The sequence below is a fragment of the Corvus moneduloides genome, chromosome Z (assembly GCF_009650955.1).
Source record: "Corvus moneduloides isolate bCorMon1 chromosome Z, bCorMon1.pri, whole genome shotgun sequence".
Lineage (NCBI taxonomy): Eukaryota > Metazoa > Chordata > Aves > Passeriformes > Corvidae > Corvus > Corvus moneduloides.
The window spans coordinates 45,566,540-45,594,243 of record NC_045511.1 but is presented as its reverse complement, the minus strand read 5'-3'; the positions used below and the strand labels follow the sequence as shown (position 1 = coordinate 45,594,243).

General features: G+C 43.8%; 2 protein-coding genes and 1 long non-coding RNA gene across 3 annotated transcripts; 1 reads left to right on the top strand and 2 right to left on the bottom strand.

Annotated features, from left to right (window-relative positions):
- Positions 1-986: 986 nt before the first annotated feature.
- Positions 987-2,042, bottom strand: LOC116438240 (hydroxysteroid dehydrogenase-like protein 2). The gene is made up of 2 exons (XM_032097018.1): positions 1,850-2,042; positions 987-1,354 (listed from the first exon to the last, which is right to left on the bottom strand). The coding sequence occupies exons 1-2, from the start codon at positions 1,902-1,904 to the stop codon at positions 1,002-1,004; spliced, it is 408 nt and encodes a 135-aa protein (XP_031952909.1). The 5' UTR covers positions 1,905-2,042; the 3' UTR covers positions 987-1,001.
- LOC116438241 lies at positions 2,038-24,628 on the bottom strand. Its single transcript, XR_004237645.1, has 4 exons — positions 24,553-24,628; positions 21,152-21,154; positions 2,265-2,276; positions 2,038-2,047 (listed from the first exon to the last, which is right to left on the bottom strand). It is a non-coding gene; the product is annotated as an uncharacterized LOC116438241 (long non-coding RNA).
- On the top strand, positions 6,578-27,704 carry HSDL2 (hydroxysteroid dehydrogenase like 2). Its single transcript, XM_032097017.1, has 11 exons — positions 6,578-6,678; positions 9,448-9,611; positions 10,011-10,109; positions 10,232-10,346; positions 15,305-15,408; positions 16,331-16,429; positions 21,790-21,984; positions 22,494-22,565; positions 26,163-26,351; positions 26,847-26,975; positions 27,408-27,704. The coding sequence occupies exons 1-11, from the start codon at positions 6,662-6,664 to the stop codon at positions 27,518-27,520; spliced, it is 1,296 nt and encodes a 431-aa protein (XP_031952908.1). The 5' UTR covers positions 6,578-6,661; the 3' UTR covers positions 27,521-27,704.

Below are 27,704 nucleotides of genomic sequence, written 5' to 3'. Positions count from 1 at the left end.
TTGATCTTATACTGCAGCAATGAAAAATGGTGTTTTAAAACATCATTGTAGTTACGTAACAAAAACCAGTATTTTGCTAGTGTTTATTTAACAAATAAAAATTTAACTATAGCAGCATCTTTTCAAGACTCAATGTTAGCACCATTCACCTATAACAGTAGAATTTCCTAATGTGGAAGCCATGAATGGCTTTAGCTCATCTAAAAAGAAGAAACAGAATCATCAGAAAATGAAAACGACATAGGCTGTGCACAGGAAACAATAATATCCCTAGACTAAGATTTTTGAGTTCTTTTGAAATTCTGTTTTGAAATACACTTTACAGTTTTATCCACGTGATAAAAATGCTAAATCAGACTCTGTGATTGAATGTCCTACAATTCCAATATCTGAATTTTACAAGGTATTTCCATATACCTGTATCTATCTATATTTCATAATATGGAAGCATTTTGCTGTAAAGGAGGAGGCTGATAATGGAAATAGAATTTACTTTTCCAGTCCATTTATAAAAACATTTCTGAGGACTTGGTTATAATGATTAACTTAATGGATAACTTCTTTTTTTTCATGATTGATCTGTTCTCTTCTGACTCCATTTTGAAGTTTGTTAAAGAAGGTTTGGAGATGTTTTGAATAGTGATACTTGTGGAAGTCACACTTACAAAAAAGTGTAGCAATTTAACATCATGAAAGTTCTGACATTGACTCCAGTCCAACTTAACCAGTAAATACGTTTTCTGGAATGAGAAAACACTCCATAAGAGGAATGAATTACATCAGATGTTGTATGCTGTTACTTAATGAAATTATTAGATTATGACTGATTTAACTAAGAAAAGACAATATGACTCCGATCACTCAGGGGAGATGAAAAAAATCAGGTTATTTTCCTACCAAGTCATCCCGGTAAAAGCAGTGACACAGGAAACACTGCTCAGAGATGCGCAGAGCAGAAGCCCGACACATTGACTGGATTCTTTCTGAAGCTAGCCTGGCTGCTAAAATGTCAGTAGCTGGTTAATAAAAGCAGGGCAAGCTTTTGCACTCTTCCTGTTCACAGGACATGAGAGTGCAGAAAAATCCAAGCAGTTCTTGCCTACCCGTTCCCTTGAGCCACAAGAAGCCGAAAGCTCCTCCAATCCCAGATCACAAAGCCAGAAGCAGCAGAGGCTTTTCTGGGCACCGGTACCTGCATCCCCTGACAAAGGCTTTTGTCCCTCACCTGTGAACATTTTCACAAAGTCGGCACTCGACATGCTCATAACCACGTCAGCTGTCACAGGAGGCTTTCCGAAGCCAGCGCTCCCACCCTTGGTCTTCAGGTCAATATACCAAGTGCCTCCACCATCACCTGGACGAGAGCGAAGCGAGCTGAGAAGGCAGCAAAGAGCGCGGTGCCCTCCCTCTCTGTTGCCCCCGCCGGACGGCCGCAGCCGTGCGCCTTCGGAGCGCTTCCATGGCAGTCCGCACGCCGGCGGATGCTCTGCAAGAAGCCACCTCTTGTCCCCCGTGACGCCCCGAGCACCACGTGCTGGGGACGTGGCCAGGAGAGCCCAGAGGCTGCGCTTGGCTCACAGAGCTGGTGGCAGCTGGCGCTCCTCCCGTGGCCCCGAGAGCGCCCTGTCTGTGGCCACAGCACCCCGGGGCGGGCGGCAGCGCTGGGACAGAGGCTCCGCGTGCGGCACGAGGGGCAGCAGCTCCCGGCGCCTGCCCAAGGGGGCCCGGAGAAGGAGCATCCCACAGAGGGCAAGAGGAGCTGCTCTGCTTGGGACCGGCCTCCAAAGGCTTCTGTTTGAACATACCCAGTGCCTTTTGCCAGGCAAGGCTGCACAAGCGATGCTCTTACCAGATAACTCAAACTGAAAGACACCTTGAGTACTTCTCACATACTCTTCAGTCATTGCCCCTTGAATAACTCTGAATGTCTCTGCAACAGGACCTGATGGCTCGGCTGCAGCGGATTCTGTCTTAACCTTGGCTCCATCTGCTCCTTCCTGCTGAGATCTGCTTAATTTCTTCTCCTCTTCGAATGCTTGGGCAGCACCTCCAAGAAATTAATTCTTCTGCAAAGGCTTCTAAACTCTAAATCAATTTACTGCTTTTGTTGCCAACTTTTGGAACTCTCTAAATAAACAGGGACAAGAGGTAAGGTCAACGTGAGAGAATTCACACATTGAAATCTACATAAACCTGCCTATCTAATACATAGTTAGCCCCTCTCTACTGCATAACTGCTTAACTTGAGCAACCTTATGCAGTACGTGTCACTGCACCTGCATGGGCCTCTTCAGTACTCTCTAGTGCTTGGTCCCTGGTGGTGGTTTGGGGAGATGCCCCCTACTCAGTTTCAAGCAAAGTTCAGTTCAGGACGTGCAGAACCTCAGGCTGAGTGTCAGAGAAGATGTCATCTTCTCAGACAACTGCCAGGCAGGTCATAAAATACAAAAGCTTCCCACAAACATTGAGCAACATCTGTTTAACCCACCTGATAGCATCTTTTGACATATAAAAGAGGGGTTAAAGAGGAGAATGATATCATCAACTTCCATCTGCAACAGAGATCAAAAGAAGGGACAGGGATAGCAAATTCTGCTTCAAGACTCAGAGCTTAAAGATCCAGAGAATTCTACTTAAAATACAGAGAATTCTGCTTAAATACATCAACTTGACCAGCATTTTACTTTACCCCAGTGAGCATGCACATTTAACAACAAAGGACAGCTTTTGCAATTTACAAAGCAAATCAAGTTGAACAGTCCTAAAAATGCTGTTGAAAGTCTCCTAGGTGTCTTCAGTATCAAAAAATGCTTAGGTCTCTTCTGTGAGTCCCTACAAAATAACCCGCACTGGGAGCCCAGGGAACTAACACCATCCATCCCTGGCAGAATGGCCCTAGGGTGATGCTCAAGGGGTATTTTCAACAGAAAGGAACACTTCCAACTTTGCCTCCTCTGTCCTTGCCTTATCCTTATTTTGGCACTCCTATAAAACCTGTTCTGGAGAGCATTCTTAGTTGCTCTCCAACTTGACACACTGCAACTCTGAAAAAGCAAAAGCAATGCTTTAAAAAAAAAAAAACCAAAACATTTCTGTATTTCATCTAAGAGACTGTAAATCATGTAAATTTCATCTAGGATGCAAGACAGACTGGTTTTGATATAATTCAGCAAGACAGACCATATGACTCTCCTGCAAAATGTGCTATTTTCCATTCCATTTCTTTTTCAGTAATATTCACCGGTGACCTTCACTATAAGAAAGGATTCTTCAAAATAAGGTACTGATCATAAACCATTAATGTTTCAAAGTCCAGTGGTAGGTAACATTCTTTCACTAGTTTTAAGTACATAGGGTCTGCAGCCACTTCCATATATCTCACCCTCCAAATGAGAAAAGAGATTTTGGCAAATAGCTTGAATGGAGTCCAAATTCTTGGACTTTCAAGAGAAAATTCTTCGTTTTTCAAGAGAAAAACCAAACCAATCCACTTGAAATCCAGAGAGCTTTCCATATCACCAGAATTGATCAACTTGTATATATAGTGGTTTTCCTACTACATCTTTCTATCTTCACTGCTACCATCAAAACTAGAAACCTTTCAAAGTTGCAAAGAAAAAAAGTTTGAAGTTGAGAAACCATGACTTTTGCCGGTATGTAGTAAAAAAAGAAATAGTTATGAGATGGGGAATTTAAACCAATTTAATTAATTATCATTTAATATAACTGTGTAATTATTTTATTACTAAGAAATAAACAAAAACTCACCTCAACTCTTCCTCACAAGCCTTATTTGTTTCTAATAAATTCTTATTTTTTCGCCAAACTTGGGAATTGATTTTACTAGTAGTATATCCATGAGTGTCCTTAACATTAGTTGTTAGATATCCAAATGTTATTTAATGTTCCAATCAAATAGTGGTGAGTTTAAAATTAGTATTTTAACTACAATGGTTCTCCTGCTAAAAACTATCTTCTTAATATGTTGAAATAACAGCAATATTCACTAGGGTGCACACTTGTTAATGAACGGGGGAAACAATTTCATGCAGACCATGGGATGGGCATACCAGTGAACTATGCCCCATGCGTGCTGTGTGATCTTGCACAAGTGGCTTTCCTCAGTTTACCTCTCTTCCCAACTTTTCACGTTTCTACCTATTTCTATATTCATATGGATATATATTCATTAAAAGAAGTGCTCTAAGACTTGAGCGATGCTAAAAGGTTAAATGTCACCCAAAAACACGGGAGGCTTGCAGTGAGGCAGTAAGTGTGTTGGGATTGTCACATGGAGGACACACAGTGTTTTCAGAGCCGACTGCTGGCCTGAAAGATCTTCTCACTGTCTTGAGGACACCCAGAGCCCCGCTGACAGTGCTCGCTAGGACCTTGCCCGCCACCTCGTCCCGCACGGCGGCGTTTCCTCATCCCCTGCCCGGGCTGCAGCCGGGTCAGCCCCGGCTGAGGGCTGGCAGTGAGGGCAGCTGGCGGAGGGCGGCACTGGCGGAGCGCGGCACGGGGCGCTGCGCCAGTCAAAAGGCTGATGGGCAAAACACCCGGCCCCGCGAAATTAAACGAGTCGTTCCTGAGCGAGAAGGGCGCACCACCTTCGCCTGCGAGTAGCTGGGGGGTCAGGGGCTCAGCTCCAGGTGAATGCTGCACCATCGGAGGGAAGGGCATTTGGGAGAGCAGAGGGGTCCCCCCTCGCCAGGACCGCGGGGTTTCTGCATTGTAGAGAGCAGAGCACTGGACTGCAAGCAGGGGTGCTCAGCGCACGGCAATCCCGTGCTCCCCCGCTCAGCACCCGGAGTGAGGGAGGGTGAGCCGCGGGGCTGCCGCATAACCGAGCACCAGCAACACTGCTGAAACCCAGCGCTCGAGCCTTCCACCTTCTGTAGCGCTGTTCAAATGCTTTCTGCCCCTCATGCTACAAAAACCTTCGAGGAGGTAAACTGACCCTCCTGACAAAGAAAAAAGCGCCGTCACTCCAGTTCCCCCTATTACGTACTGAAGAGAAGGAAAAAAAAACAACACTTGAGGGAAAGAAGGTTGAACCATGATGCCCAGGGGCTTCTCCTGCAGGTACTTCTGTGCATGGTTGAAAGCGGCAGCTCTCTACACACAGACACAATGGCTCACTTCCATGGAGCACACTGCAGGCATGAGGCTTACAGTCTGGGCATGCAGCTATGGCAGTCAAGCCCTGCCTTGGTCATTCAGGCCGAGTGGCTGCCGGGAGAATGAAGGAAAAGTATGCCTGAAGACCTTAGCAAAGCACTTTCACTTCCATCTGTGCAGGATGTCAACCGGGAAAGCAGGCGGCATGGAAGACGTTATAGTTGCAAAGCATTCAGACAGCCCTTGGCCCCTCCAGCCTGCTCGTGGCTCAGTCCTGCAGGAGTCTGCAGCCCTGTGAGACTGTGAACTGCTATGAAGCAAAGTAATAACCACCATTATATCAATACACAAGGACTAGTGCATCTGCTCAGGCTCAGTTTGATTTCTGTCAGTAAAACCATCTGTCTCAATTCCTCCAGCAGGTTCAGACCTACCAGGTGATTTCCCCTTCTGCCATCAGTTCCCAGTGAAACCTGAAGCCCTCTCAGGGTGCTGCACAGAATCTCTATGTGAGAGCTGAAGGGGGAAAAGACAAACAAAAGGTGGAACCTGGTGGAAGATTTTCCAACCATAGTAACAGGTGGGCAGCATGACAAGGACGGGAGGAGGTCAGAGTCTTCATTGGGCAAAGAGGGAGGAGGAAAAGTTGCATGTACAGGGCGTGGAGGCGAGGGCTGACCTTGCAGTTATTGTGAAACAAGAGAGGGACTAGGGGAGAGGTTGAAGGAGAGGATAGGTGTGGCTGGGTGAACAAAGACAGAGGATCCTACTGCAGGCTTTTTAACGAACAGGGAATCACAGAATCATTAGAGTTTGAAGACACCTCTGGAGGTTATCTACTCCAACCACCCTGTCAAGGCACAGTGACCTAGAGCAGATCACACAGCCTCCCTAGGCAGCCTGTTCCAGTGCTCTGCCACCCTCAACATAAAGAAGTTCTTCGTCATGTTTAAGTGGAACTTCTTGTAGCTTAGTTTACAGCCACTGCTCCTGGTGTCTCTGGGCACCACTGAAAAGATTCTAGCACCATGGTCTTGGCATCCAACTTAGAGATATTTATATGCATTAAGGAGATCCCATCTTCTTTAGACTGAACAGGCCCAGCTCCTGCAGTCTGTCCTCATGACAGAGATGCTCCAGGCCCCAGATAATCTCTGTGCTCCTCTACTTGACTAACTCCAGTAGCTCCTTGTCTCTCCTGTCCTGAGGAGACTCGAACAGGACACAGCACTCCGGCAGATGAAATGGAGGCAAAGCTCCAGTGATTTGAGTGCGACTGGCAAGAGACCAAAGCAAAATTTCACGCATCCGGCGGAGAACGAAAGGATGCAGGAAGCGTCCCACTTCCACCCTTCATCCCGCGTACGCCTTTTTCCAATCTCGGGTTGGCTCGCAACCCCCGAGCCCGCCACCTTCGCTCCTCGGGGCAGAACGGCGGCAGCAGCGGCCCCGGAGCTGCCCCTACCCCGCCCCGAGCGGCCGCGGCGGCTGCGCAGCGGAGCGGGCCCGGCCCGGCCTCCCCGCGCCGCCCCGCGCCGCCATGCTGCCCAACACCGGGTAAGGTGCCCTCGCCGCGGCCGCCGGGGCTGCGCGCTGCCCAGGGGCTCTCGGGGCGGGCGGGCTGCGGCCGGTAGCCGCCGCGGGGTTCGCCGGACACCCCTGAGCGCTGTCTCGCTGCCCCCGAGCGCTGTCTCCTTGCGGGGCGTGCGGGACCAGCAGCGGGCCGGCCGAAAGCGAGGGGCTGTAGCGGAGGACACGCGTGTCCCCGCGGGCCTGCGGGGTCGGGCCGGCCGAGGGGCCCCGGGCAGCACCAGAGACCCGGGACGAGCAGTTCGGGGCGTGTCGTGGGCTTGAACAGCGCCTTTTGCAAGGGAAACAGTTATTGGAGGACTTTAATGTAAATCAGGCAGTTTATCAGTAATTTTGTATAGAACATTTATATGAAGTATAATTACTTATTATTATTACTACTATTGCTGTTGTTGTTATATAGTATTATAGTATTTTAGTACTGTCTTACCTGGCAGTCAAATTTTCATCTGGTATAGGATCTTAATTTAGAAGTGTTTTTCTGCCTTTTGGCTTTTCAGCAGCCAGTACTGCTGACAGCTGGGAAGATAAGTTATTATTTGTTCCTGTGTGTTATAAACAGGATTATTAAATTCCTAGTGTCTGTGTAAGCTGTAAAAAGTGTCCCTGATGTGACCTGAAGGTCTTTATTGGCAGTCATCTGTGGTGGGAAAGGAACCAATCTTAATGAAGATTCCCAAGACCATAGGGCACAGACGTGAATTTGATGTTTTCTGTCTTATTAGCAGAATTCAACTCTCCTGGCAGTGATGCAGATGTGACCTTCACAATACAGGTCATAAGAAATTTTAGACAGGCACATGCTTTATAAACTTTAAACTATTGGGCTGTTAAGTGAATTAAGAAATAAATCCTTAGTCTTCCAAACATGACTAACTAATCTCCATCCTCTGAGCCTGACCAACCAACCAGTTTTTTACCTGTCAGGTTGCGTACGCATCCAGATCATAGCATCATGTCTTAAATATGAGGCAAAAATATTGTGATGGTGTTGAAAGATTTGCATTCACCCACTCCATTGAGCAAAGGGCCTGCTTTTACTACCAGCGTAGCAGAAGTCTCTGAGCTCTTGATGCCCTTCACAAGCTTCTGCTGCAGGTGAACTTTGGTTTTCCTGACACCACCCCAACATGCCCTGGTAATGTTTCTAATTCCTTCTTTGTGGCCTGTCTTTGCTCCCACTCCCTGTATCCTTTCTTGGGAGCTGAGTCACAAGTTCCCTGCATAGCCCTGCTAGTCTCCCGGTACACCTGCTTGTTTTCCTGAGTAGACCACTCCAGCCCCAGGCAGGGCTTACAGCCCCATCAGCTTTTCTCTGCTGCTCTCTCCTCCAGAGCTGCCTCTCGCTGGACCCCATTTAGCTCTTCCATGACTAAGGTGAATTCTGCTGACCTCATATTGGTTGGCTGAAGGTAGAAACTAGATTCTGGCCTTACTTTACTGAGTTTCACACTTTGACTATGTATTCCAGTCATAGTGTAATGTGCATGTGACTAAACTCATGGCATTAGGTTTCTGCGGTTCACTGTTTAGAGTATTTTTCTTCCTGTGCCTTTCTGAGACTCAATTTTGTAGATAAAAGCTGTTTGAAATGGCACCTTCAGGACATGATTGACTTTCTGAGATCCTGTAGATGCCTAGCCCTGCCTCTGCAGGGGGAGATCACTCCCCCTTTCTGCCCCATTACAATTTTCTGCCATCTGAAAGCAAACATCCTCCTAGAGAGGGTTTATGAGATGGATGTTCTAAGGTTAGAGGGGAAAAAGCCACATCTGAAACAGGTGGGGGAGAAACAATACAAAGTTTGGCCCAGTCTGAAAGGAAAACTAATGGAAGCTCAGAGCATAAACTTTTATGACATTTGTGGTGCGAGCAAAAGGGTGAAGTCACTGTTGCACATAGTATATATTAATTCTTCAACTGAAGTTAAAAACCTGAACCTCTTGGGTTTTGCCACAGTGTTACAAAAAGCAACATGAGCTTTATGCACAGCACTGAAACATGCACTCCTACATTTGAAAAGCCTGTTGTCTAAAAGGCTTTATCATTGAATGTTTTTGTGGAGTTGATATTTCTCTTTTCAAAAATTCAGTGATATTGTGTTGGCCAGACATCCTTCTTAGGCTCTAAAACATGTTAGTTTCTCTAAGTTGATTGGACCTGTTTATTTGGAGGACCCATTGGACTACATACAGTTACTGGGAAGGTGTTGAGGGTAGAAGATGTAAGAGAAAAATTGCTATTTCTGAAAATAAAGGTTTTGGCATTTCCGCATGGCATTGTGGTTCCAGACTCGGTACTTTGTACCACATTGAGACATCAGTTTTTTGTGTTTAGAGCACTGTGATTAATAGGTTACAGAGATCCTGCGTAGGTGTGTCTTTTTAGAAACTGGCACTTTGTTTTTACAAATTACTCCTTTTCCATTGTTGCAGAACATAGCAGCTCTGTTGTAAATCAGTGTGTTGGGTCTTTTTACAAAAAGGGAGAAATGTAACTGGGTGACCTGTGTAACCTTCTTCCTTTATAGTGTTTGCAGACTTGGGGTGTGGTACCTCAGTGGTACTTTTCTGTAGCTGTAGTCATCCCTTTTGTGTTCCCAGGCTGTTTTCTTAGTAAAAGGTTGGGAGACTGTGCAAATTACATTTGCCCTTAGAGTCTGAAAAAAGTCAAATTATTAACAGCTTCTGCTTTATTCTCCTCTTCTTTACCCTCCACTTCCCCCTTCACCTTTAGGAAACTGGCAGGATGCACTCTCTTCATCACAGGTGCGAGCCGAGGCATTGGCAAGGCTATTGCTTTGAAAGCTGCCAAGGATGGCGCCAACATTGTGATAGCTGCCAAGACAGCTGAGCCCCATCCTACTCTTCCAGGGACTATCTACACTGCTGCTGAAGAAAGTAAGTTGTAACAAATGAAGGTGCTGGGCTGGATGTATACCCTTGCTTAATTATCATATCTGAGTGGAAAAATGCATAGACTGTCTTAGTTCAGTTCACATTTACTAAAATAATCTTAGTGTTTCTCTTGCCTCCCAGGAATGCTGTAATGTTACTGTAAGGAAGATGGGTCTGTGTATATAAATGTAAAAATGCTACTCTACTTGAGATATATGAAATAAACATTCGCAGTGTTAAGATTTGGTTTTGGCTTCCCTGTTCTTCATACAACATGTAAAAAGGTCACAATTTGAGAGTGTGATTTTCAGTGGCTTCTTGAAGCATGTCACTGCCTCAGAAGCTTCATACTAGTCCCATCTGAGAGTAAATTTTTAAATGTTTAAATTTTTAATTATGCAGTTGAAGCAGCTGGAGGAAAGGCCTTGCCTTGCATTGTTAATGTGAGGGAAGAGCAGCAAATCATTAATGCCGTGGAGAAAGCTGTGAAGACTTTTGGAGGTAAGTTAAGGTGTAGGGGAGACATTAATGGGCAGGTTGTTCAAACAAAAAGAAAAAAGAACAGCCTGCCCTATGAATTTTGTCTTCAAATGCTAATGTGAAATGGCTTACTTTAAAACCAGGGATTGATATTTTGGTGAATAATGCAAGCGCCATCTCTTTGACGGGCACTTTGGAAACAGCAACGAAGAAAGTCAATCTTATGATGGATGTCAATGTACGAGGAACCTATCTCACGTAAGTGCTGAGAGAAGGAAGCAAAGCAATTGTAACAGAATGTATGGTGTTATTTCAGCTTTTCTGAGAAATTCTGTAGCTGTCTTGCTGCCCTAGAATTTTAAGTGCAGATATTCTGCACATGCTCACAGGAAATTGGTCAGTTATTGGTCAACTCATATAAACTAATGTTTCCAAGAATTATTTGCAAGTTGGAGTGAACAGGAACCTTATTACTGCAGTCATTAAATGTTCACAAGCCCCTCTATGTGTGAAGGAGAAAAAACTACTTTGTTTCAAATGAAGCCCCAGCTTGGCTTTGTTAAATGCTGATGCTCTTTCATTTCAACCAAAATGACTAAATTTATGCCTACATCAAGTCAGTATCTTATTTGTCAGTTTCTTTCTCAAAAGCGTCTTTCTCATCTTTAGAGATGCTATTTAACTCACTGTAGTTAAAAGAGAAGTGTTAAAGATATAACTTAATGATCCAAAGTGTTCTTCACCTACTTTCAGTTTATCAACTCTATTATTTATTTAAATTAACATACCAATATTTGATTTCACAATTCCCGGGGTCCTTATTTTGCACATTTTTGGAGGTGGATTTAGTAGGTTGAATCATCTTTACATTTACAGGATGTCATTTAAAGTACCGTCTTAAAATGAAGACTCTGGTTATCACAGGGTTTAAAAAAAAAGACCCTAGGATGATGCAGATTCTCTAAATTCAGATGTTGCTTGGTGTGATCAGAAAGTTCTGTATCAAAGTATTACCACAGAATCATTGAATAGTTTGGGTTGGAAGGGGCCTTTAAAGGTCATCTAGTCCAGTCCTCCAGTCTAGAATAGTGTTTGTCATTCTCCTTTGTGAGAGAATCAGTCTGGTTGCCAGCTCTTGGTAAATCGCTGAATGGATTCAGTTGTATTGCTGTGGCAAGTTCCATCTTCTCCTCACCACCCAAGAGCAACAGTGATTTTCTTGATGTTACATCTTGCTATTCCAAATTAATGGAGAATTTTCAAGTGTATGTTTGGTCCTATTCTGCCTTGAAAAGATTAAAAATCAGATTCTGTGTGCTCCAAGTGGAAGAGCATAAGAAAAATCAGTGCTTCTCAAGGGAGTGGTCTTTGTCATTACTTTTGTAATTCTCAATTGAGAAAACCTAGTGAAGGATTTTCACCCTTTCGCCTTGCTTTGTATGTTGATTCTGATTGTAATTTGTAGAGACCTACTTTCAGTTTAATGTTCAAAAAATTGCAGTAGCTTGAAATGGTGTGGATTTTTTGCCTGTGTAAAGGTGGTGGTAGGGAAGATGTCCCATCTGACAGAGTATACCTGTTGACATAGAATCGTGGAATTGTTGAATCATGGAATTTTTGAATCATGGAATGGATTGGGCTAGAAGAGACCGTAAAACATCGTCTACTTCCAAGCCCCCTGCCATGGGCAGAGACATCTCCCATAGACCAGGTTGCTCAAATCCCATCCAGCCTGGCCTTGAACACTTCAATGGGTGGGGAATCTACAATTTCTTAGGCCACCTGTTCCACTGCCTTACCACTTTCAGAGTAAAGAATTTCTTCCTAATATTTAATCTCAACCCACCCTCTTTCAGTTTAAAGCCATCTCCCCGTGTTCTCTCACTCCACACCCTTGTGAAAAGTCCCTCTCCCACCTTCTTGTAGCCCTTTTAGGTACTGGAAGGCTGCAGTAAGGTGACCCCAGAGCTTGCTCCTCTCCAGGCAGAATAACTCTCAGCCTGTCCTTGCAGGAGAGCTGCTCCATCCCTCTAATCAACTTGGTGGCCTCCTCTGGAGTTGTCTCAAAAGTCCAATGTCCTTCCTATGCTGGGACCCCAGAGCTGGATGCAGTGTTCCAGGTGGGGTCTCACCAGAGCAGAGCAGAGGGGCAGAATCCCCTCCCTCCCCTGCTGCCCACGCTGCTTTGGATGCAGCCCAGGACACATTTGGCTTTCTGAGCTGTGGGTGCTCATGGCTGGGTCATGTCCAGCCTCTCACCCACCAGCACTCCCAAATCCTTCTCACAGGGCTGCTCTCCATCTGTTCATCCCCAGCCTGTGCTGGTACTGGGAGTTTCCTGATCCAGGTGCAGCACCTTGCACCTGGTCTTGTTTAACCTCATGAGATTCCCATGGGCCCACTTCTCAAACTTGTCGAGGTCCCTCTGGATGGCAGTTCTGAACTTCAGGTGTGTCAGCAGCACCACTCAGCTTGGGATCATCTGCAAATTTGCTGAGGCTGCACTTGATCCCTTCATCTGTGTCATTGATACAGGCATTGAATAGCACTGGTCCCAATACCAACCCCTGAGGGACACCTCTTGTCACTGATGTCCATCAGGACTCTGAGTCATTGACCACTACCCTCTGGATGGCACTGTCCAGCCAATTCCTTATCCACTGAACAGTCTGCCCGTCAAATCTTCTCACTGCAGTTTAGAGAGAAGGGTGTTATGAGGATCCTTCTCTAAAGCTATACAGACTAAGTGACACCTGTAGCCCTTCTCTTGTCCACTGATGTAGTCCTTGCATCATAGAAGGCCTTATGGTTGGTCAGGGAGGACTTGCCCTTGTTGAAGACCCTCTGACTGTCCCAAATCGCCTCGCTGTCCTAGGATCACCTCCTGATTCTAGGCGGATCTGTTCCATGATCTTCCCAGGCACAGAGGTGAGGCTGACAGGTTGGTCGTTCCCAGGGTTCTCCGGTCCACCCTTTTTAAACATTATTACAATGTTTCCCCTTTTCCAGACACCTGGGTCTTCACCTGATTCCATAGTTTTTCAGATATGGAGAGTGGCTTGATAACTACATCAGCCAATTCCCTCAGAACTGTGAGATGCATCTGATCAGGCCCCATGGACTGACTATCTTCAGGCCCCTCAGATGGTCAGAGACCTGATCTTCACTTAAAGTAGGAAGCACTTTGCTCCCCCAATCCCCATCCTGCTGTCCATCCACTTAAGAGGTGTGGGAAGAGAAGACTGAGGCAAAATAAGTTTTGAGTCCCTCAGCCTTCTTGTCATCACTTGTCACCAGTTTTCCAGCCTTGCTTATCCCAGGATGTGTGTCAGTACACCTCCTCTGTCTTCCTTTTCTGAGTGACACACCTGTAGAAGCCCTTCTTGTTATTCTTTGCATCCCTCGTGAAGTTCAGCTCCAGCTTCACTTTGGCTTTCCTCACCCCAAACCTACACAACCAGGCTGTGCCCATATATTCTTCTTGGGATACTTGTCTCTGCTTCCACTGGCTATGCATTTGTTTCTTGTCCTTTAGTTTGACCAGCAGTTCTGTACTCATCCATGCCAGTCTCTTACCTTCCTTGCTAATTTCTTGTGGCATTGGATGACTAGCTCTTGTGCTCTGTGGGAGGCGTCCTTAAAGATCTGTCAGTTCTGTTCTGCTCCCTTGTTTCTGAGGGCAGTGTTGCAAGGGTTCCTGTTGACTAATTCCTTGAAGAACTGGAATTTTGCTCTTCTGAAGCTCAGGGCCCTGACTTTGCTCTTTGCCTGACCCATTTCCCTCTGGGCTGTGAGCTCCACCAGTGCATGATCTCTGCAGCCCAGGCTGCCTCCCATCATGGTGTCCCTGATTAGCTCACTTAGGGTTGTGACCATCAGGTCCAGTATGGTGTCCCTTTTGTTAGGCTTATTACCTGGATTAAGGAGTTATGCTCCATGCATTCCTGGAATCTCTGGGATTGCCTACAGCTTTCTCTGCTACTCTTCCAGCAGATATCGGGGTGGCTGAAGTCTCCCAGCAGGACGAGAGCCTGCGAGTGTGATCCTTCCTATAGCTGGAGCAAGCAGGTCTCATCAATAGGCTACCCTTGGTCAGGGACCTTTAGTGACACCAACACCAACAAGACTCCCTTTGTTGCCTCAGTCTCTGTTTCTTACCCACAGGCTTTTACCTGCTCATTGTTGTTGATCTTCAGTTCACAGGTTGTTCTTCAGAGATGGCTCGTCACACTCAATCTGCCTCTTGATGCAGGGGGCAACGCCTCCATCTCTCCTTCTTCCCCTGTCCCTTCTGAGTAGGCTCTAGCAATCAGTGGATGCAGTCGAGTCATGGGATTCATCCCACCAAGTTTCAATAATGGCAGCTAGGTTTCTTGGTTCCTATGCATTAAGAAATTGAGACATCTGTTAGTGAACTGCCGTTGAAAAGAGCTGAGACCCTAGGATGGTTAAGCAGGTGGTAAATTATTTACTTTACTACTGTGGTGATTTTGCTATTGAAGGTGTTGAAGTTGTTCCCTTTGTAGCTGAGAGTATGCATAGGTCCTGTTGGAATAGGTGAATAGTTGATCACTAGTGTGGTGATGTTTTCACCTTGTGAAGCTTGATTAAAAATTCTCAAGCAGAGATCAAATACAAACATGTACCCTAGTTCTAGAAGTGAAGTCAAAAGACAATTTCTGTAAAGTAAAAGCTCTGATTTACAGAGATGTGTAAATTCAAAGTAGAATTCTCTCAGCGGAGAATAGCTTTTCAGTTTTCTTCGAAATATTTATAATAGTATTCTGCTATGCAGTATTATTTCTTCAACATGGTTTTAAAGAAGAAATAGGTATGGGATCAGAAGAGAATATTTTTATGACTAAATGATGCTCTTCACTGTTAATTTTGGTTGTTGCCTTGTAGTGTTTTGTTGCCCCTACCAGAAGTATTACAAGGAGATAATGGTTTCTGAGTATCTGGAAAACTAGCTTTAGTCAAAGCTGATGCACTGGTTGGAGAATGTGGTTCAGTTTGCAGGAATGAATACTAGGCCTGAGATAAGTGATCTGGGACAGATTTTGTTTTGTTGTTCTTTATATCATTTAAATATTTGATATGAGGAGAGGGTTTGTCTTGGGCTCTCTATGAAAATACTGGTCTACTAGTATTGTTTTTACTGTAGTTATTGATGTTCCATAAAATAGGAGACTGATATGTCTGAATCTATCTTTCAGGTCTAAAGCATGCCTTCCCCACTTGAGGAAGAGTAGGAACCCCCATATCCTGAACCTTAGCCCACCTATGAATCTGAATCCCATGTGGTTCAAAAATCATTGTGGTGAGTAGCATTCAGAGCCTTTGTTGTTGTGAGAAACATGTAAGTACCTGGTAAAGTGTGCAGTAGTGCCTGAGCAGAATGACAGATAATGTATCTTTAGCACTATATACAGAGTGGCACTAATGGCTTCTCAGAGCATTTTGTACCTGACCTACAAGAAATTGTTTTGTGGGAAAATGTAGGGCAGGTTTCATGGCATCATCCATCCTTTTTGGTTTTAGGGTAAGTCTGTGCTTTTCTATGGGAATTTTTAGGGTTACATAATATTTTTTTCTCCAAATAGAGACTGAAATCCAAAATTTCTTTTCTTACTGATTCAGCTTCACTTTTTTTACTATGGATAAAGCTCAATATTGTCTTTTAATATGGAAATTACTTTGAGGTGGGAAAAGAACTCCAATGTAATCTTGAAGTTAGTGTTGCTCATTTTAAAACTGCAGAAAAAACTTTCTATTTTGGACACTTGTCGTGTTAAACTCCAGCAAGTTCCAGTTCTTTCCCCAAAAAAGTTTCCCTTCTCAAAGTAACAAGGATTTAGAATTCCTGTGTCCCACCCTTTTGTTTTCTGTAGGATGCTAGTTTGGTCCTTAACAGCTAGTATGCCTTAGGCATCTTGAAAAAAATTGATCACTCTTGTCAGTGTTCTGTTTATAAAAACATGACAAAATCACCATGCAGCTAGGCTTAAGTTATTTTTGGCAAAACATGTGTAGCTTTCATTTTCTTTGCAATGAAAAGACATCAGAGTACAGTTTGTATCTGACAGGGGTGGGAGGTCGAAGGGACTCTAGGAAGGTACTGTTCTGTCTGAAAGCCCTGAATTTTCCATGTGAACCAATTACCTGTTTTATCTTCCTTTCATTATTAAAATTACATTTTACATAGAGTGTAAACTTCTATTCTTTTGCACTTGTTGTCTTAGCTTATACTATTTCTAAATATGGGATGTCCATGTGTGTCTTGGGAATGGCAGAAGAATTTAGAGGAGAAGTTGCTGTCAATGCCTTATGGCCTAAAACAGGTGATTTTTTTTTTTTTTTTTAATATTACTAAAATACTGACTTTCTGTGTTTTGTCTGCTAAAGCTTGTTTTACTTGACATTAAGTATACTTCAGACTTCTTCTGGAATAGCTTCAGGTGACTGAGCAGTTCTTTTATATATTCTTTTTTCATCCTGCATGGGTTCTGGTTTTCATTCCTAGTTGTCACTAGACTATTGCCACTTTGATCTAAACTCATGTTCAGCTAGTTTGAAACCACACAGTTGGTTGAAGCATATGTATAGTGTTTGGCTTGCCTAGGCTTTTTCTGATGCACCCATTGTTTTGGTTTGGACAGAATCACAAAAATATTATTGTGCTTTCATGAGTGGGAATTGAACATCTGTGTATGTAGTACTATTTAGAATTCCTTGCTAGTTAAATTGCGAGAGCTTACTGACAAGATAGATACCTCTGTACATGCGGAAATAATTTTTAAAAGGCCTATTCCTAGAAGTTTTGGCACAGTGCAATTCTGTGAAGAGTTGTTCACAGAACCATCTGATTGCAAATTACAGGAAATTAAAGAGCTCTCTGGAAGAAAAATGGCTCAATGCTCCCATGTTCTATTAGCTTCAATTTGTTTTCTCTGGGTCATTGAGGATAAGGGCTGCTGTTTGAGGTTTGGCCAGCTGTTTGCCAAGGAGGCTGGTCTCTCCTCCCCAAATACATCTGTGGCAGAAATCATACTGTTGTTAAAATCAATACCAGACAGAGGGTAATCCTGCCCTTTAGTGGTGTAAGCCCAGTCATTGTGTTTATTTCCTTAACTTGTGCAAGGAAGAAGGAAGAGGAGATAAAAATATGAACCAAGATCCTCTTCTGAGGATGGTGATCCAGTTTAAGAAGTGTTTGTACACAGACAGTTTTCAGTGTTTTCCTGTTAGGAGCTGCAGGTCCCTTTTAAACTCTAATGGGAACTGGAACTCTCTGATCTACTTTCTCTAAAGTGAGAAATACAAGAAAAACTTAACTATTTCAGACAAAATCAGCCAAATTTCTTAGCTTAAGTGCTGTAGGTGATCATCAGTTGAACAGTTGGGTTGGTGTGCCTGACAGACTTGGTCCTTTTTCATTGGTCTGGATGCTTGCATCTTAAATTCTTCTAGTAAATGGATGCCTCATAATTCTGCTCACTCTGTGCATTCTACCCATAGAAATATTTTGGTAAGAGATTGACTTCTAAAATTATAATTATATCATTCATGATAATTACATCATCACAAAACCTGTACTATGGTGAAGAGAGTAAGGTCTTCTTCTGTGACGTACTGAAGGCAACTACATGCATAACTTCAGAATCTGGATTGCCTTCTGGTGGAGTCAAAGTCCACCTTTCAGGTTTCAAGTGTGTGTTGTATTTTTTTTATTTCTGAGGCAGTTAAAAGAAATATGCACCTGTTTCTGCATACTTGCTTTTTGAGTGCCGCAGGAAAACCTCAAAACATTTTCAGTGGAGATTTCCCAGGGTCTATGTCATCTGCAATAGAACCAAGAAACCTGATTCTTGGTCTTTAGCTCCCTAGACCCCACCCTTTCCCCCATCTTGTCTTTAAAATGGCACTGCTAAATGGGTTTTATATCTTCTCGGAATCCAGTATGTGGGAGTAACTTGGTTTCTCATTAACAGAGGGTGACCTTTTACCTATCATTGTGTGGTTTTTTGTCATTGATTGATTTAACAATGTATATTGCCTGTGAGAGTTAGGGACAGTAAAGGAATTAATCCAGAGTGTCTCGTTCTGATAGAGATATGGTATGAAACTGCAGACAACCAATTTGACTTACTTTTTTCATGGAAAGGCTGTTACAAGATTACCTGTGTCCTGTAAATGCACATATTCATATGCTGCATAGACACATTATGTGCATCCCTCGCAGCTCTGGATGTGCTGGAAAAAACATCCACTACTATTGGGGAAATGAGTCAGTGGCTTTATGGGTCCTGTTAAAAGCTAAAGAATTTTTTTCTGCAGAGACCAGCTGGTTATACTAGGTATTTATTTTGCAATGTGGTGTTTTCCCCCACTCACGTGAATAATTTGACCTCCTTTTTTTTTTTCATGGCAAGGGAAAAGAAGAACCTGGGAGAATTTCTCCACCCACTCACAATGGAAATTTTTTCAGAGGGGTGGCTAACTTTATAAGCAGAAGTTACATTAAGTCTTACATTGTATAGTTGAATACATTATTTCTTTCTAGTTTTGGCTTAGGCTGCAGGACTCCAAATATCAGTAGTAGTACCAGTGTCTCAGATGTGGTCTGGTATTAAAGAATGTCTATAATTGTATTAATAAAACTTCTACCAAATCTGACATTCTTATGTGGGGAAGTGGGAAACCCAAACTAAATAAAGTTGTATCTTTCTCTTGAGCATTACAGTGCTGCCTTGTCCTTGGTAACATACCCATACCTGCTAAAGTAAGAGGAGAACACTGTGGGAGCTGGTACTGGTTACAGAGTGCAGCTAATACTTGTTCCTCACTGGATCCTGCAAAACATGAGGCTTGGAAGTGCAGGAAAATGCCTTTTACAGATGAAAACAGTAGATATTCTAATAAATGCTTTTTTAAATAAAGATTTCTCTCTGTGAGATGCTGCAAAGAAATTTTAAAAAGTAATTAGGCTTTCTATAAAACCAAAGGTATACAAGCAGAGCTTTTTATTTGCAGAAATCATGCCTGCTCATTCAGTAATCCCTCCATGAAAACTGATGTGACATCAAGTATAAAAGAAGATCATAATATGTGAATTCTCCAGTACAAAAAAATATGCTTTTGAAAGGTTTATCTTCCAAAAGTGAGAAAGTTAACTTCTTTATTGTGGTCATCTAGACAGATAGTGTTACAGACTTCCACGGTGTCTGAAATACAATTGCAGAGTTCCTGATTTAAAAGTCCACTATCATCTCATACAAATATGTTTACCCTCAGTGTTAGTATGGATGCCAGATCTGTTCATTAACCTGGTTCTTTAAACATGTGAAGGTATGTTGGTAATAAGATGCCAGAGTTCTCCATTTATCTAAAAGTGAAAGAGGATGTCTATCAAAAGGGCAAGGGGCAATCCCATCACTAAGAGTGCAGAGGAATAATTGAGGTGTCCTGGGACAGAACTGGAAGTCTCTTCATGTGCATTAGAGGCAAACCCACATCACTTTATATGAAATTAATGTAACAATGTACAGCCAGACTATGAGGCAGTGCTGTTTGAAACCTTTTTGCTTCAATCTATGCAAATAGGCTGATTGTGCTCAGAAAAATAATAGTTACCAGTAACAGAGAAGTGGCAGACCTGTGGGCCACGAAAAGTGAGCAGCTTAATGAATCCTTAGAATAAATATATTAACATCAACATAACTCAATCAATTTCATCATGGTGTTTGAGAGAAATATTCTCTGAACTGTTGGTAGTTATTAAAAAAAAAAAAAATCTTGCAGGGCAGATACCATTTTAGAAGACCAAAAAAAAGGCAAATTTATTGACTTTTTTAAAGATGAGAAAAAGACCTAGGTAGACCTACATGTATGTACAGTATATCTATTTGTCACTTTTTAGTTTGATGTGTATTTATAGCCGTTCACTCAATTTGAAAAAAAAAAAGAAGCTGAGGTTGCTTAAAGGTAAATGAAACCTAGACAGTAATTCTCATCACAGAAGACTAAAGTAATGAAGTCAACAAGGACATCTACACACTTGGGCACTCTTGTAGAAGACACTTGGACAGGAGCTGTCAGGCCAGTGCTGAAGACTTCTGTCCTTTTTCCCAGTACCTACTTTGAAAGGTGAATGATCCTGCTAAGATATGTGTGTCCTGCACAGTGCCTGTTTATTTGCTATTTAAGGAATGTTGGGATCATTTCTGTATCAAAATTACTTTGCGTGGAATGGAAGCACTGAAAGGAGGACAAAAATTTGGTTTATCCTTCTGCCTCCCTGATCTTCTGGCCCCATATGTAGGAAAGGGTTTGTGAATCTGTCTCAAAACTTGGGGATAGAGCACTGAGTTTTAAACAGCAGATGGGAAAAACTAATGAAGCAGAACATATGATGGAAAAACAGTAAGATGGCAAATGTCAAAAGCTACAACCAGACAGCCTTTCTGTGGAATAGGATGAAAAAAATGGAATGGATACCTCAGCCTGGAAGAGCAAATCACAGGCTTAGACAGCAACATGCCACGATGTTAGTAGCTTCCGTGGGAGAAACATAAAGAAGACTACTGGAATGGCACAGAAGTAATAGAACTGCTTAATAAAAGAATCAGAAGCCAAGGAGATGTGGATTTTATTCTTAGGTCTAACACAGCCTTTCTGTGAAATATTGAACAAGTTATGTGAGGTTATGTTATTTGGTTTCTCATTAACTTAGGAGAAACACCTTAGTAGCTCATGGGAGTTATCAAAAGACTAAAATTGAGCATCAACTTTCAGTGTGATAATCACCAAAGCAAATGCCTCTTTATAACTGATGTGTCATACATCCACTTTGAGGAAGACAGTTGTCCTGTTAGTTTTTCATGGGTTGAATAACTTGGTGGAAATCTATTACAGCTGGTGGAGGGGTCAGTAGCTCTGACCCAGGAAGAGGTGACCAGTCCGGGGAGATGGTCCCGAAAGGAATCGCCTTCCCGAAGTCCGGTGTCTTCCCTCAGCTGCTGGCAGGAGGGCCCTTGCAGAGACTGTCAGCTCTTTAGTGATACCAGCTCGTGATTCCAGCTCAGCTCTGCAGGGCAGCCTCTAGGCCAAGCCAGACCAGAGAGAGAGACGAGAGGCCCGTGTGGCTGGTTCCGCACGAAGGGAGCTTTATTGTGGGTCCCCTCCGGCGAAGGGGAGAGCCAGGGACGAGAACCCTCTGCACAGGGGCAGAGGGCTTGCTTTTATAGGGATACAGGGGATGGGTGGGGACCAATGGGTTATGAAGGATCTGCATAGGGTCTCCTAAAGGATTGTGGGCTTGTCATTTCTTGCCATGACCAAAGAAGTGGTTGCCTTTCCAGGGAGTCCTGCTGGGTGATTGCGAAATCTCTTATCTCAGCAGAGATCCCTCCAGGGCAGGGGCTGGGCGTACCCCACAGAAATCCAGGTGGGATGATAAATAAATAGAGGGATGTGAATGTCATAAAATGTTCTGGCCTTTTTGATTCCTGTAATAGTATCCTGGGTTTTTGTTGTTGATTGTAAAGAATTGGTAGTATGATTGGTAGTATTTCACAGCTTTTGTCTTCCTAGAATTTCCTTTTGCCTGAAAGGAAAATAAAGTCTGTTTACTTACGAAAGAAATGAGAATTCCATATCATCAGTGTTAAAGCTTTGTTTTCATACCCTTCAAACTTTCTAGCCATACATACAGCTGCTATGGATATGCTGGGAGGAGCTGGAATAGAAAAACAGTGCAGGAAAACGGACATCCTGGCAGATGCTGCATATTGCATTTTGACTAAACCAAAAACTTTCACTGGAAACTTCATTATTGATGAAGTTCTGCTGAGAGAAGAAGGAGTTAAGGATTTTGATGTTTATGCAATTGCACCAGGTAAAAGAGATCTTTAAGGTGAGAATTAAATTCAGGAAGGAGGGGAGGACATATGGAGAATATTAATACAGTTTTGTTTCCAAGGGCTCTTAAATTAGTTTGTAAAAGAAGTTGGTTTGCCTCAGCTTTGAGAGCATGTCTTACTGGAAAGCCCATATGGATCCACTGGGAGTTTAATAATTAAATGCCTATTAAATTAAATCAAGAACTTCTTTAATGAAAAGAAAACCTACCTGCATTGTAGGTGTATGTATTACTATTTAACAGCTCATAGATTTTTAACTTTTTTTTCTCTGATGTTCTTCACTGCAACCTTAAAAGCCTTCTCAGTCAGATTTTAAATGAACAAAACTCTAAACATGTTATTTCATGCTATGTTTTTCCTGCAACTTGTAGTTTATTTACTTATAAACTGAAGTACGGTACTACTTGACTGTAGTTTCAGATGAAATGGATTCCTGCTGTGCAACTTTACTTGGATTTACTATTATATTTTTCCTCCTCCTTAGGTCACCCTCTGATGCCTGACTTCTTCTTAGATGTTGAAACTGACACTACAGCTATGAAGCAAGAAAGATACGGTAGGGAAAGCACTGTGTATACAAGTCCATAATTTCCATAATGAATTTCACTTCACAATAATGAATGCCCTCTGTTTTTCATTTTTCTCCTATGAATTTGGACTCAAGCTATTTAGCAAAAACCCTTTTCTCATTTGGAGAATTTATGGAAGTGACTGTGTACTTAAAACTGGGGAGAAAATAGTCTCTCCTGCAGGACTTTCATGGTGTAAAGTCAATACATTATTTTGAAAAATTCTTTTTTAAACACCTGAATTGTGGTAGTAGGGAGGTCACAGGTAAATATTGCTGGAAAAAGAAATTTGACTTCAAACTGTGTATTTTGCAGGAATATCTCCTTTGCCTTGCTAATTTATACAAAAGAATATGACATAAAGCCTCCATGGTTTCTTAGATGAAATGTGCACAATTTACACAATTAAAATAACTCTTGGATGAAATGTTGTTGCAGTGGGGTCTCCTGCAACATGCATTAGACAGCGAGGCCTGTGGAAAGAAATAGGGAGCGTTTCTTGATAGAAGTTTCAGAGATCTTTATTTTCCAGCCACATGGCCCAGGGACTGCCCAAAGACTCTGGAATCACTGGACAACCAGGGTCCTCCCCCGGCTGGGGAACACAAAATAACCAATGGGGAACAGGATTAGGGTACATGTGACCAGAGAGCAGGGAGACCCCGTGCCTCTACCCCAGGGTCCCCTCTCCCAGGACCCCATGGCAGGGGGGAGGAACCCCAATACCTCACCCTTTTATTTTAACTAAAAGAGGTTTAAAACCTAACATTGGAAACAACTGGAGAAACATAAGATAACAAGAACAGTTTCAAAAGAAAACAAGCCACCCTCTTGATTCTCTAAATGTCCGAACAGATTTTTTCTCTGGAACATTTTAGGGCTGGCAGGAGGGAGACAGGACTCTCTGAACATGCTTTGTGGGGAAAATGAGGCAGGAGAGGGTTTCTTCTACTTGTACCTGTTGGAACTTTAAACAACAGTAGGTAATTCTTTCTCCCTCCCCTTGTCATCCCCCACTCAGCATTGGAAAGGAATTTTTGGGCAACGGATTGGTAAAGGCATGGTTTTGTGAGGGAAACCATGGGTGAAAGAATGGATTAGGAATACACTGGGGATAACAGGATATGGGATAAAAGGGAAAGGTAGATTGAGAAAGGGAGACTGTATGGGTTGCTTATAATGGGGATATTGTCTGACGTGACTACGACTTGCAGCGTATATACTGCCTTTCACGGAAACACCACCAGGCCCGGTAACATTTGCTGCTTGCAGGCCTTTCCTTCCTTGTATAGTCTTAAACTCTACCACTTCTCCATCTCCTAAGATTGGAATATATTTTTTGGGCTTATTCTTCATAATGGCAGTACGATGAACGAATATGTCTTCCGGGTTGTCACATCTCGTTATAAAACCATAATTTTGTTTAACATTATACCATTTTACTATTCCTAAAACCTTAGCTACGATAATTTTTTCTTTTTTCCGTCTCGCTGGAGCTGCTGGAGTTGCCAGGGCTGCCCGTGTCTGCGCGCTCTCGCCGCAGACTCTCAACTTCTCAGGGTCGCGTTCGGGACTGCGCGGGCCGGGCTGGGCCGCGCCGCTCAGCTCCTTGCGCGCTGCTGCTGCCTCCAGTTCTGGCAACAGCTGCGCTGCCACTGCCTGGTGCCGCCCGTGCTCCGCTTTTCTCGACCAGGCATTTACGGGGCTTGCACCATCACGCGCTGCGCAGGGCCAGGCAGGCACCGCCGGGTCCGCTCCATTGCGCCGCTCCCGCTGCGCCTCTCTCCGCTGCCGACACCGCAGCTCGCGCTGGCCCGCCCGTGCGCGGGAATTGCCTCACTGCTGCTCGCAGAGCGCTCGGTGCACACGGCCTGGGCCGGGCGGTAGCGGAGGAGCTCACTGTAACACGCGCGCCGTTCGACCACGTGGCCCCACGGTGGACTCCATTGTCCACTGCCGGGATAGGAAAGGGACGTTTCCCTTCGCAGAGACACAGCTGATATTGTTCAACAGTCTCCGTAATTAGATAATATTCACAGAAATATTCTTCCCTTGGCATATATGTTGACTCAGAAATTAACTGAGTGTCCAAACATTCTTCCAAAAGTCTTTGGTGAGAATCAAGTCCCAAGAAACGTAGAAAAAGTTCTTAAACAACTATGAAAGGAAATGTTTCAGTTCTTTTTGAGCTTGAATTAAGCTAAAATTTACATACCGTTGTTCAAGAATCTTTTCAAGTTTAAGATAAATGTCCGTTTGTGGCTCGGACAGTCATGAGTCTTTCCACAGTTCCTCCATAGTTTAGAGATGGAACAGCAAAACAAAAGCAAGAAAAGAAAATCCAGGGAGTTTCTTTACTCATGAATTTTTGGGAATCTTCAAAATCTTGATTGTTTCATAGTCACTGTCTTCAGGGAATCGTTACGTTGCCCGCATTCTCTACCAGTTGTTGCAGTGGGGTCTCCTGCAACATGCATTAGACAGCAGGGCCCACGGAAAGAAATAGGGAGCGTTTCTTGATAGAAGTTTCAGAAATCTTTATTTCCAGCCACCTGGCCCGGGGACTGCCGAAGAACTCAGCAATCACGGGACAACCAGGGTCCTCCCCCGGCAGGGGAACACAAAATAACCAGTGGGGAACAGGATTAGGGTACATGTGACCAGAGGGCAGGGAGACCCCGTGCCTAGGCCATGCTTCTACCCCAGGGTCCCCTCTTCCAGGAGAGAATTGTAGTGTGTCAAGTTGGAGAGCAACTAAGAATGCTCTCCAGAACAGGTTTTATAGGAGTGCCAAAATAGGGATAAGGCAAGGACAGAGGAGGCAAAGTTGGAAGTGTTCCTTTCTGTTGAAAATACCCCTTGAGCATCACCCTAGGGCCATTCTGCCAGGGATGGATGGTGTTAGTTCCCTGGGCTCCCAGTGCGGGTTATTTTGTAGGGACTCACAGAAGAGACCTAAGCATTTTTTGATACTGAAGACACCTAGGAGACTTTCAACAGCATTTTTAGGACTGTTCAACTTGATTTGCTTTGTAAATTGCAAAAGCTGTCCTTTGTTGTTAAATGTGCATGTTCACTGGGGTAAAGTAAACCATTGATCAAAGCAGTAAATTGATTTCCACCTTAGAAGCCTTTGCAGAAGAATTTATGAAAATATGCATGTTCTTTACAAGATAGACTTGACAGAAGTATTTTGGGATGAAAGCGATGGTTATTAAAGACACTGATTTTTTTTCTTAATGTTGTCAGGAGTAGTGTATAGATTATGTCAGAAAACTGTTGTGTAAGCATCTGTAATGAACTGTAAACAGTCAGAATTAGAATTTTCCTGTGGTTGTATTTTCACTTTCCTTTTGATCTATCAGGAACCAAAATTTATTGCAGAATTACATTTAGTGATGTACACCTATTCAGATTCCCAGGTGGAGAAAGCATCCTTTATCAGTGTTAATACTGAAATGGTAAAAAAATCATTTTCCCTACTTTGAAGCTTAAAGCTTTTCAAATGGAGTTCTCTGATCATGTTTTTACATTCATTTTTAAAGTGGTTTGCATTTGAAAGAGAAAAATAATCTTTCTCATAGGTGCTGCCCAAGAGGAGAAGAAATTAAGCAGATCTCAGCAGGAAGGAGCAGATGGAGCCAAGGTTAAGACAGAATCCGCTGCAGCCGAGCCATCAGGTCCTGTTGCAGAGACATTCAGAGTTATTCAAGGGGCAATGACTGAAGAGTATGTGAGAAGTACTCAAGGTGTCTTTCAGTTTGAGTTATCTGGTAAGAGCATCGCTTGTGCAGCCTTGCCTGGCAAAAGGCACTGGGTATGTTCAAACAGAAGCCTTTGGAGGCCGGTCCCAAGCAGAGCAGCTCCTCTTGCCCTCTGTGGGATGCTCCTTCTCCGGGCCCCCTTGGGCAGGCGCCGGGAGCTGCTGCCCCTCGTGCCGCACGCGGAGCCTCTGTCCCAGCGCTGCCGCCCGCCCCGGGGTGCTGTGGCCACAGACAGGGCGCTCTCGGGGCCACGGGAGGAGCGCCAGCTGCCACCAGCTCTGTGAGCCAAGCGCAGCCTCTGGGCTCTCCTGGCCACGTCCCCAGCACGTGGTGCTCGGGGCGTCACGGGGGACAAGAGGTGGCTTCTTGCAGAGCATCTGCCGGCGTGCGGACTGCCATGGAAGCGCTCCGAAGGCGCACGGCTGCGGCCGTCCGGCGGGGGCAACAGAGAGGGAGGGCACCGCGCTCTTTGCTGCCTTCTCAGCTCGCTTCGCTCTCGTCCAGGTGATGGTGGAGGCACTTGGTATATTGACCTGAAGACCAAGGGTGGGAGCGCTGGCTTCGGAAAGCCTCCTGTGACAGCTGACGTGGTTATGAGCATGTCGAGTGCCGACTTTGTGAAAATGTTCACAGGTGAGGGACAAAAGCCTTTGTCAGGGGATGCAGGTACCGGTGCCCAGAAAAGCCTCTGCTGCTTCTGGCTTTGTGATCTGGGATTGGAGGAGCTTTCGGCTTCTTGTGGCTCAAGGGAACGGGTAGGCAAGAACTGCTTGGATTTTTCTGCACTCTCATGTCCTGTGAACAGGAAGAGTGCAAAAGCTTGCCCTGCTTTTATTAACCAGCTACTGACATTTTAGCAGCCAGGCTAGCTTCAGAAAGAATCCAGTCAATGTGTTGGGCTTCTGCTCTGCGCATCTCTGAGCAGTGTTTCCTGTGTCACTGCTTTTACCAGGACGACTTGGTAGCAATGTAGCAGCTGAGGTTTCACTGTGGCATTATGTTTTCCTGTGCACAGGCTTTCTCCAATTCCTTTCATATTCTGATAATTCCGTTTCTTCTTTTTAGGTAAATTAAAGCCAACTCTGGCCTTCATGTCCGGAAAATTAAGGATTAAAGGAAACATGGCTCTAGCAATAAAGCTCGAGAAGATGCTTTCACAGCTGAATTCTAAACTGTGAGGGGAAACCCATACTAGCACAATAGTGGCCTTTCATATATAACTGCAATGCTGTTTTAGATTTTTAGTCGTTGTTTTTCTGATGCAGTATAAGTAATATTGATAAAATGTGAGATTTTTATAGAAGAAATAACTCACTCTGATTAAGAAGGTGTCGATTAAACTAATTCCTTCCCAAGAACACA

Bases quoted from the DNA above. Each gene is read 5' to 3' on its own strand.
- LOC116438240 (XM_032097018.1), bottom strand. From the start codon at position 1,904: ATGACTGAAGAGTATGTGAGAAGTACTCAAGGTGTCTTTCAGTTTGAG. The intron at 1,355-1,849 runs GTAAGAGCATCG...GCTCTCGTCCAG, and splicing joins CTTTCAGTTTGAGTTATCTG to GTGATGGTGGAGGCACTTGG.
- HSDL2 (XM_032097017.1), top strand. The intron at 15,409-16,330 runs GTGAGTAGCATT...TTGTTGTCTTAG, and splicing joins GTGGTTCAAAAATCATTGTG to CTTATACTATTTCTAAATAT. The intron at 21,985-22,493 runs GTAAAAGAGATC...CCTCCTCCTTAG, and splicing joins TGTTTATGCAATTGCACCAG to GTCACCCTCTGATGCCTGAC.